This window comes from Olea europaea, chromosome 5 (assembly GCF_002742605.1).
Source record: "Olea europaea var. sylvestris chromosome 5, O_europaea_v1, whole genome shotgun sequence".
NCBI classification, from domain to species: Eukaryota; Viridiplantae; Streptophyta; class Magnoliopsida; order Lamiales; family Oleaceae; genus Olea; species Olea europaea.
In genome coordinates, this window is record NC_036241.1 from 15,036,224 (window position 1) to 15,046,968 (window position 10,745).

Here is a 10,745-nt window from a genome sequence, read left to right on the forward strand (position 1 = left end):
AGAAGAGAAGATATAATGTTGAAGTTTGGCTGGTAATCAGTATAAACAATATGACTTGGTTGCTAGTGAACCTGCATTATGAGATGCAATGTTAGCCCCCGTTTGATCCCCATTAAATTCAATTACATTACATTACATTTTTCTCTCTCATATTTTCAACCACACAATCTTCCATAAAATAATATTACACGTAAATCGAAAACATTTCATTCTTTTTCAACCACTCATTTTTCTAAAAAATACTATTCCTCCCATTTTCTTTTCAGGTAATGGGGGTCAAACAGGGGCTTAATACCATCATGCATGCTTGTAAAATTTAAACAAAATAGGTATAATTCAGAGGACTATTTATCTGACAAATTAGTCATATCCTCATTCTCTCAAATGATCTTCAGATCGGCGGTTTTCTGGGTTCAATCCCACATACATTTCTCTACTAACAACCAATCCAACCAGCTCCAAACCACAACCAATATAGTTCGCCTCGATTACTATTCAATCTTACCCATATAGAACAAGAAAATGTGATGATTTGTGGCCACAAAGGTTAAGAAAAGACACCACAAAGATATACTATGAAAGAACCACCAATTATACAAAGTAAACAAGCGTTTTGGGCACTTCTAGGGGCTGTTTTTCACACACCAAAGGGTGCAGCCGGGATTCCTCTTTTTCTCACACAAAATCTCACAAATCATACAAGAAAAGTGGCTAGAGTTATATCCTTATATATACTCTAGGGTTAGACTTTTAGTTGGACCTTTAAGGGGCTTAAACGGACCAATATTCAAGTCATCCAAGAGGGAATACAATTGGGCAAGGTGTAACTCATAGACTTGGTTGTTGGACTTATTTCATTCATCTGCCTATGCATATGAAATAATTGATCCACGTTAACATCATAATCCGAAATTTATTGGGTATCAAAAACCTAACTTAAGGCTTTCTCTAATTTCTACAAAAGATGAATAGATGATTAATGTAATTTCTGTATTTTTGTGAAAAAAAATTCTAATACAGAAGGCGGCTCCATTAATATTCAAAATATGGATGGCTACACAAATTATCTTCAAATGCAGTTATACAATTAGGAAAAAAAAAAAAGGCAGCAGAAAAGCATATTCCTAAGGCATTGAAGTACAAAATACAACAGAGTCCAAGATTTTCAAACTCAATACTTGGACTCACGGAAAATAGAAGAGCACCACATATTATATAAGTTTTTCCAGAATGCAAGAAATTATACTTTTTACTTTCATAAAAGCCTCAAAAGCATATGACCTAATGCATGTAGAAAGAAGCTTAATCTTTGGTGGGCTGTGGACTACAATCTTCCAGGAAACAGCACCATTAAAGCCGAAAAATCAAAGGAAGCTCCATCTTTCTATTGAATTCTCAACCCATAAAGATTGTAAATCATACATTCAAAGCTGGGGTTCGTCACAAACCCTTTTAGGCTTCTAATCAGATTTTTCCGGGAGGCTGTCTAAATGTAACAAAGTGAAAGTGCATGGTTTTTTCAGTTTAGGTAGTTTGTACTCAAAGGCTATAGCATTTTCTTCACTTAGAGAATGAAAAATAAGTTCAAAATACACAAAATTTGAAACTCATGTCATCAGAAATGAACAAATGATTTCTAAAAAATAAATAAACCTAAACTGAAGAAACAAATAAGCCTAAAATTAAATAACTATGAAATTGACATACCTAAGGTCGCCGGTCTCCTATTTCAGTACCAATTTTCTCCTCCTTTCGAAAATTTGAAGAAAACTTCGCAATGAAAGAGGGAAAAAATTCCCGCTTCACAGCAAATCTAAACAAAATGTAACAAAATATAGAAGAACATTAAAATGAAGTTACGATTCGTAATTTTTAGAATGATTTTATGCAAATGATTTGGATATTTGAAGAAAAGTTCAAAATCAAAGAGGAAAACAAACTCCCACTTCACAGCTAACGTAACAAAATAAACTTGCGATTCATACTTTGTGTAGTGGCGGATCTAGGTGGTGGCGAGTTGGGGCGGCCTGGATCTGTCGGAACCGCCGGAATGTTTTTACTCACCATCTCCCCCATGAGTTTGGGTATGCTTTTACTTCTTTTAAGAGGCATATTATCACTTTCATTTCCCTTTTTCAGCAAAGAGAAAAAATTGCATTATACAGAATGCTTTGTTTCCTCGAATTGAACCCGTTCTCAATTTTGATTGATATTGCATCCAAGTCCCATTTCAGCTAAGAATTAATTGAATGTTTGATGATTTTCAGATTAGATTTCCACCTGGTATAGCTCTTCTTTGTCTGCTTGCCTTCATTGGGTATTGTATCTCCATTCTTAATCTTACTGTGGACTATTGAGTTTGTAACTCAGACCATAGACCTCCTTGGTTATGTCCATTTACTATTTGAGTTTGATTTTAATGTGCTTTCATTTCAGAAACATTAAATATATATGCATCTTTCTCTGCAGCTGTATATCTTGTGGCTCAGTATGCTCGCAGTGAAATGAAAAAAAAAAATGGATATGGTAATCATTGTGTTCATTATCATTCGTAGTTTACACTATATATGTAATTTAATTTGCTTTTCATCCGGTTTGCATCTTATTTCTTTCTTCCGTCTATTTTTTTATTATGAACATAAAATATGATGTCAAAACTTGTCAGTCTGGCGATGAAAACCAATCCACAATACTCAATTTTTTTGGTCCACATAGAAAATAGCATGTTGTTTTCAATCTACCAGGGCAAGCTCTATCCATGTACCATGGGAAGGGTATCTCTATATGCTGATAAAACAAAATAAGGTTGCCTGTGCAAATAAACTTATAAACAATTTGATATTCTTTTACCTGATAATAGGGAAGAAGTGGATGTCAAATTTACAAACTTGATTTACATTTGGCCCTTAGGATGACCTTACCTAGTTATTGTCTATAAGCTGGAATGTCATGCTGAGATCTATCCTTTGGATTTCAATAGTGAAGAGTTTTTTATTATTTAGACCTAAACTTGTCAAGTTTCTTATGCTTGTGAGAATGGATGAAGCTTCTTCAACCTCAAAAGCATATCTTGTAGAACTCAGAAGTTGGTTAAAACTAGAAGCTCTTGTTATTTTATATTGGTTTATAGGCTGATCAGTTGCTAATCACCTTGATTTTGATATTACTTGTGGCAACTGCAATATGTTAAAAGGGTATTCTCTTCTATAAATCTAATCAAGAATGACTTGCGCAACAAAATGGGAGATGAATTGTTGAATGGAAATTTGTGGTCTATATGGAGAAAGATCTTTTTGTAAAACTTGAGAATGAAGCAATATTGCAACGTTTTCAAAATACGAGATGCCGTAGAATTCGGTTGTCTAAGTTTACAATTATAAAATAAGGTTGTATTGTATATTTTTTAGTATTTTGGGTTGTATTGAGCTATATTTTCATATGTATATAATTTTTATGTTTTTAGTACATTTACATATTTATTGAATAATTTTTAATATTATTTAATCAAATTTTAATACACGACCGGCTGCCAGTCGGACTGGGCTTTTTCGATCGTTGATTGTCGACGGTCAAAGTCGACCTCTGCCCAGTTGAACATTCATGTTGGATTCGCCCCTAACTTTGTGGATGATTTTGTGCAAATGATTCGGATTTGTTCTCCACAAACCAAATACATGACCGGAATTAGGGTTCTTCCAGTAAAACGACAGCTACAATAAATGGGTTCGGATTTGTTCTCCACAAACCAAATACATGACCGGAATTAGGGTTCTTCCAGTAAAACGACAGCTACAATAAATGGCTTGTCTTCAAAGTTTTCTTCTACTGAGATTAGGCTTGAAGTAAAATTGCACCCACAATAAATGGCTAGTTTTAGGAATTCTCTTTCCTTTATGGAAGCCATATGAGACGGCATCATTGAATGAACAATGAGAAGATATTTTTGAAGGGTGAAAAGGCAACTACAGTAATTGGTTTGTATGGAAAGCCAAAAGCAGCCACGGTAATTTTATGGGGCATTTGCAAAAATGTCCAATTTTACATGTCAATTCAAAAATGTCCACTTTTGATAATCTTTGCAAAAATGGTCAAATTTGATACCAAATTCTCTATTTTACCCTTAATGAAAGAATAAATAATTTCATATTGCACATGTCAAATCACAATTAATGCTAGATACAAAAATGTCGAGAACAATATTTAAAGTGTAGAAAAATGTCATGATCGGAATGAAATGTCATTCTAGACATTTAATATGTTGAGAACATTTAATGCTGTGATTTGATATGTATACTTTTGAAATATAAATGATTCAAATATCGAGAACGACATTTGAAATGTCGAGAACATCATTTTAATGTAACTTCTCATAAAAGCTACTTAGGAATACTCTCATCTAAATAATTGCAAAAATAGACGGAAAAATTTTGGATAGAAATGTTTGCATCCTCTCTTTAAAGGTAAAGAAATATGTACAGAACGTAGATTTAAAAGGCTCGAATACCAAATAAAAATCATGCCCACAGAAGATGCTGTGTCAAAGCCATGGATTGTATTAAGACGGTTGGAAGGGAGAACTTCAAAGAAGATCCCAAGAAGATAAATAACAACAAACACAGTATTGACTGTATTCTTTTATTGAATTTAACATATAACTTCTTATTACATGGTACTCAATAGGTTGTTTGTCAATTTCTTTTAGTTCCTATCTCAATATTTTATTCTTTACAAACAATGAGTTTCTTTTTCTTTTTTTAAATTTAACCAGCTTATATATATCTTTCACGTTTACAAATAAATTTCTTAAAAATTTACACTTACTTTTAACATTAACCAATTAACGTACAACGCGAGTTCACCCAACTAGTCTTCTAGAAAACTCGTGATTCATTGCTTCTCAATTCTCAAAAAAGTGCATTAAATGAAATATACAAAACTTGGATTTCTACTTAACTAGACAGTAGAAATACAAATTTTATATAATAGGTTCTAACTTCGTTAGTGATCACATAAACTACGCAATCGTCTTATTAACTGGTACATATGGAAGGGTAAAAATTATTTTCCATATAGTAGAATCACTTTTCTTATCCAGGTTTATTCAACTTTCTAATAAAAACTCAAAGAAAATATACAAAATATTGCTGAGAATAAAAGCACAATAACCACGTTTAGGAAAAAGCAGCGAATTATAATTTATAACCATATTATGTCATGTCCAAATCTAGCAATACAATCACCATAGCATGCCAAAACAATGCTCAAATGTCAAATCTAATTCGATTCCGATAACGCTCCCAGATACAAACTTGTAGCATAGAGCTAAAGAAAAACACTAGCACACAATCTAGCAACAGCCTCAACCTCCCTTCTTTCACAAACCCGATTACAGTTAAACCTTGCGCTACGCTGGGGCGATTACAGGACTGCTCAACAAAACATAGCGCATGACACGTGTGTGTGTGTGTCATATATATAGAGCGATCAACTAACAGTAGCAGTACACACCATTCCAGATTTGTATTTACAGTTCAGCAACAAGAAAGCAGCAATCTACCAAGTTAAATTATCTCCATATCAATCAAGTCAATTGCTAAAACAGCGAGATCCATAGCTCGGCCAATTAGTATAACTCCATCGTCGAGACTCCTAGACAAATTCTGGTGTTATATTTGCGCATGCTCACTTCACTTCTCCTATCCCTAACCAGTTTTGATCTAAAGGATCAGAATTTCTTCAGCCTACTGAGTAGTAAAAATACATCAGTATCTGTAGCATTCAGGTATAACTGAAGTGTCCAAGCATTTTCGTCTACTCCAGCATTTCTTGCGCCAGATTTGTCCAACAAGAGAGAACCTGAGCCAAAATCAGATGCGTGCTTCGATATAGTAACCGACCAAACATTTCACTGCAGAAGCGTCTAAAAAGATTACCTCTTGCAATAAACTAAATATCCTAGCGAAAAGCTGCATTTCAAATTTTTCACATTTCGTTTAACAAAAACCAGGCTAAGAACATAAATATTTAAGCCCCTGTTTGACCACCATTAAATAAAAATTCATTTTTCTCTATCTTCTTATCAACCACACATTTTTCAATAAAATAATATTACACGTAAACCAAAAAACATTTCCTTCCTTTTTAACCACACATTATTCAAAAAAATTACTATTCCTTTCATTATAATTTGAAATAATGAAGCCCAAATGGGGGCTAAATCTGCATGATTTCAACTATTCGGAGAAAAAACCAGCTCCAAGGTTTCATTTTATTTCCAAACAAAGTCTATAATCTTCCTTATATTTCCTCTTCTACTGTTTTCTTCAATGCTCTTAAATTTTCTCGCGTGTCTCATTTTACTTGAAATACTAGACCTCATAATTTTATGATTTGAATATTGTCACCAACTCTAATCATAGTACCAGTTGCCCAGTTCTTGGGTATTGATTTTAACAAGGATCAAGATTGCTTATTTTGAACCAGCCTCCATATTTTAGCATACTAAACGTTTCTCCTTTTTCAAATTTCGGGTTTTAGCTTGATAACCCATTAGTTTACTTTGTGTTCAGCATTTGAACTAAAACCAGTTTATAATTAAAAAAAAAAATGATGAAAGTAATTATCGCAGAGGTGAAGCTTACTATATACAACAAAACTATGAACCAGAACAGGACTTTTGGATCCACACTTGTTTCTGCAATTCCATCATGATAAAAGATAAACAAATCAGTAGAAGTACAAGAGAAGAAGAAAATGAATCTGTGTTTAAGTTTGAAGCATACCTCATGTGAACCATAGCCAGAAGAACCTCCACGTTTTAAGGGTTTCCCCTCTACAAATGAGGGGCCATCTGCATCCTTGGTATTGTATGCTGATCCACGACGACCACCATGCCTATAAGAACCTACACCAATTCATGGTGCATAGTTATAAGTATTATCCCATCTGCTCTTTCTCCAAAACTAAAACTAACCATTATCAACTGAGTATTGACTTCCGCGTCCACTTCCAGAGGGTCTGAACTCAGCACCATGCACACTCAGTATGTCAAGTTTCATTTCTCCATGAGTTCCTACAAACTTCACTATAATTTTTTGTCCAAGACATAACAAAATGTAGCTAAACCATATTAAAGGCATATTATGCAAGACAATACGAGGTTGGGACTTCAAATATTATCATTTTCAGTAAAGTGTGAAAGCACATTACTGGAGTAGTTTCTTCCAAACTCCATAAAATACATTATTTAGCCACCACACCTTCTGCAGGATCCACTTCTGGAGTGGTTTGGGAAGTATATGATGATAAAGACTCATCACTTGCATGTGAGCTACCTGAATGCCGAAGAGGAGTCCAAACTCCACGATCAGGCCTATCCTTATTCCTTGTCCTTCTTTCACGCTTATCTGTGTGGATAGCATGTATAGCATTGCCAACAGCCTTATTATCAGGAGCCCCATTCATGTCCTTCTGTAACAACCGCACAGTTGGAGGTCGGGGAGGTTTTTTTTCCCTGTCCTGGTTAGAGTTATGGATTTCTTGTTCAGATTGAGCACCAGATGATGACTGACCTTGACAACCATCCTTATTATGAAGAATGCTCCTGATGACTCTTCCACCAGCTTCACGTCTCTGGTTCTGTTTGAGAGAAGTTGAATAGGGTAAGTTTTACCACGAGATGGCAAAATCTGATGCAGTAATGAACTGCCAGAAAATGACACAGGAAAAGAAATAGAAAGCGTCGTTCATTTCCTTTTTATTGGCCATTATGGTGCACATATTCTAAATAGTGGGCCTTTATACATACAACAAATTGTATTAAATGGCAAAGAACCCATTTAAATTTTTATAACATGGTGACAGAGACCCTACTCACAATTGAGATTCTAGGACTGACACATCAGAGCAGATGAAGATCGGTATGAACAATTGTTGCGCCACTAGGTTTACCCCCACCCTAGGTATGGTTAAAGCTGAAGTCAGGACAAAACACATGCGCCTAATTATGGTCAAGCTTAATCATGGGTTCAAAGCACCTATATCCGGAGCAAAACTGTAGAATGGGCAGACCCACATGGCGTTATGTGGCGTCAAGAGATCCCATAGAACTTTTATTTTTATTTTATTTTATTTTTTTATTTTTTATTTTTTTTAATATGCCTTTACCCCTAACTGATGCCTTTACCCCTAACTGCTCACATTTACAAACTACAACTCACTCTATTCTTCCAAAAAATAAAAATAATAATAATAATAATAATAATAATAATAATAATAATAATAATAATAATAATAATAAAAACGAAAAAAAAAAAAGCCCTCCTTTTATCTCAAATAAACCCTCATCCAATCTCCAATTTCAATCTCTATGCTTCAGTCAGGTATAGAATATTTATGTTTAATATTAAAGGTTTTAATTTTTATGTTTGATTTTCTCTCAATGTTCCTTTCACTTTTCCTCTCCTTTTTCACCCAAATCTATTTCTTATCATTGGGGTTTGTACTTTGTATTGTAATTGAATTTGGGACTTGTGTTGCCTGGTGTTGAGTGAGAGTAAATGAAGTATGTAATATGTAGTCTACACTGCACTGTTATAAACTGCCCTAGCGGCGCCTAGCAAGGTCAGAAGAAGACGTTCAAGCATGAATTACTGAGGTTTACCATCCCACGAGTGCCTGAGTTCCGCTCTAGTGTCCTTAAGGTGCCCATAACACACCTAATTCCGCTCGAGCAATATTCTAGGTGAGAAAACTCTTACTTCCAAAGTATGAAAAGGCATAAGCTACAATTGTAATAGTGTGTCGACTTATTTTTATTTATTTTATGTTGTTTAAAAAAAATTGCAATTTAATTTTTAACCTCACAATACAAAAAGTCAAGCTTTGCCCTTGATCTATGGCATATATTTTCTCTAAGGTCATGGTGCCGTTCCGTTGGGGTTCTAGTAGATTAGGCTAGGTAAGTGTAAGCTATTTAAGTACCTGCAGTTCTGCTCAGCAGAAAAGTCCAAGGCAAAAAATTTCAAGGTGTGCATCCTTCAGCAAGACCAATAAATATGCCTAACTACTTGAGGGAAACATGGTTCTAAAACAATCAAATTCCCGCTACAGCACTACTATTTACTTTTCAAGGATGATTGATGGACTGGCTATCACAGCAAAGAACGCATCACCACAATAGAACTCGCCAACTCAAATCACAAATTAAAAATTACATTTTAGGGTCATATCAAGAATTTCAAACAACATACAAGCTCTTTCTCACTTTATATCACAGAAGCCAAAGTCTCATCCCATGTCCTTTACCGACTGTGCCAAACATTTTTTTGCACTTACACAGTAGCACTTAGGTGGGTTAATTTTATATCTACTCATTGAACTAGCAGTAAAATTCACCTGGATTGCTGATCTTTGATTTGTCTCAAAATCCTCTCTCTTTAACTTTCATTTTCGGTTTCCACGATAGTCACTTTTTTAATTCGTTAGGAATACTAACTAGAAAAATCTTACACAGTATTTAATACTAACAAAGTGCTGATGTGGCATAGCAAAAACATAAAATGTTTATTTCATCAAATATGAAAAGAGTAAAAGAAATATAAATAGATAAAAATAAAAGGGGAAAAAGTTTACTTCTTCCCTACAAACCCACCCTGACTCGCCCCCTATTGCCAGTTCTATCTACAATTGCGGCCCAATCCAAACCCATCGATATGAGGACCCCCCCCCCTCTTAAAAAATGACTCATTGCAGATTTTAAAATCGGCATACCCCTTTGCAAAGAGAAATTGGCCTATCAACGTTAGAATATCATAGGTTGTGTTAGAAAACATTTAGACCCAAATATGCGGAATTAACCAATAAAAAACATGTCGCTTATTTATTGTTTCTAAATGATTAAGGTTAAATACAACTTAAATCCTAAATTAAACAAGCACAAACGTATAAATAAAAAGAGTAAAAAGTAAATAACACCAAAAATTGATGACAGAGGAGAACCCTTTGAAGAACTCTTCACAAGGATCAAAAACCTCCAGGGTAGAGATCTCATAACCTCTCACAATCTTAGCCTCAAGGATTCCCTCACCTAGGTTAAAACTAGAGTTGACTATATCATTTAATTTAACATACAAATCATCAAAAAAATTCAGTCATTCTTATTTTTTCAAATCTAGTGGCCAACTGCAATTTAGAATTTTTAATGCTCTTGGTTCCCTAGTATGGTTTCTAATATATCCTAAGCATCTTTCACGATCTCACACATGGATACTCATTTATACTCCTTCGGTGAAAGTCATAAAGTTGGCATGTATCCCTCTACTATTCTAGTTACACTAATATAAATCATTCTTAGACCAAGTGGAAACCTTTGTAGGGGTAACTATGCTTGCAACAGATGTAGCTGGGCAGTCCAACCTTTCTGCATACTAACCTAAACCTGCTCATCCATAGACTTAAGAAAGGCATCGTTCTAACCTTCTAGTACACATAATTACTTCCGTCAAATAATGGAGGAACAAAAAGAGATTGACTAATCTAGACAAAATAAGGTCACATATCACAATTAAGCTCTAATACCACTTGTTAGAAAATAATTATATCCAAATATGTGGAATTAACCAATAAAAAGCAACACGTCATTTATTTATGGTTTGTAGATGATTTAAGGATAAATACAATCAAAACCCTAAATTAAACAATCACAAACGTATAGAACAAAAGCATGATAACACCAAAAATTGATA

General features: G+C 34.3%; 1 protein-coding gene across 6 annotated transcripts; it reads right to left on the bottom strand.

The window, feature by feature from the left end:
• Window positions 1-5,170: 5,170 nt before the first annotated feature.
• LOC111394801 (regulator of nonsense transcripts UPF3-like) lies at window positions 5,171-8,060 on the bottom strand. 6 transcript variants are annotated; one of them, XM_023020795.1, is made up of 5 exons: window positions 7,260-8,052; window positions 6,974-7,072; window positions 6,783-6,904; window positions 6,642-6,694; window positions 5,171-5,920 (listed from the first exon to the last, which is right to left on the bottom strand). In XM_023020795.1, the coding sequence occupies exons 1-4, from the start codon at window positions 7,462-7,464 to the stop codon at window positions 6,656-6,658; spliced, it is 465 nt and encodes a 154-aa protein (XP_022876563.1). In that variant the 5' UTR covers window positions 7,465-8,052; the 3' UTR covers window positions 5,171-5,920; window positions 6,642-6,655. The 6 variants fall into 6 exon arrangements, with proteins under 6 accessions (XP_022876563.1, XP_022876564.1, XP_022876567.1 ...); XM_023020796.1 differs by having other exon boundaries at window positions 5,171-5,856; window positions 7,260-8,051; XM_023020799.1 differs by having other exon boundaries at window positions 5,171-5,856; window positions 7,335-8,050.
• Between the last annotated feature and the right edge of the window lie 2,685 nt (window positions 8,061-10,745).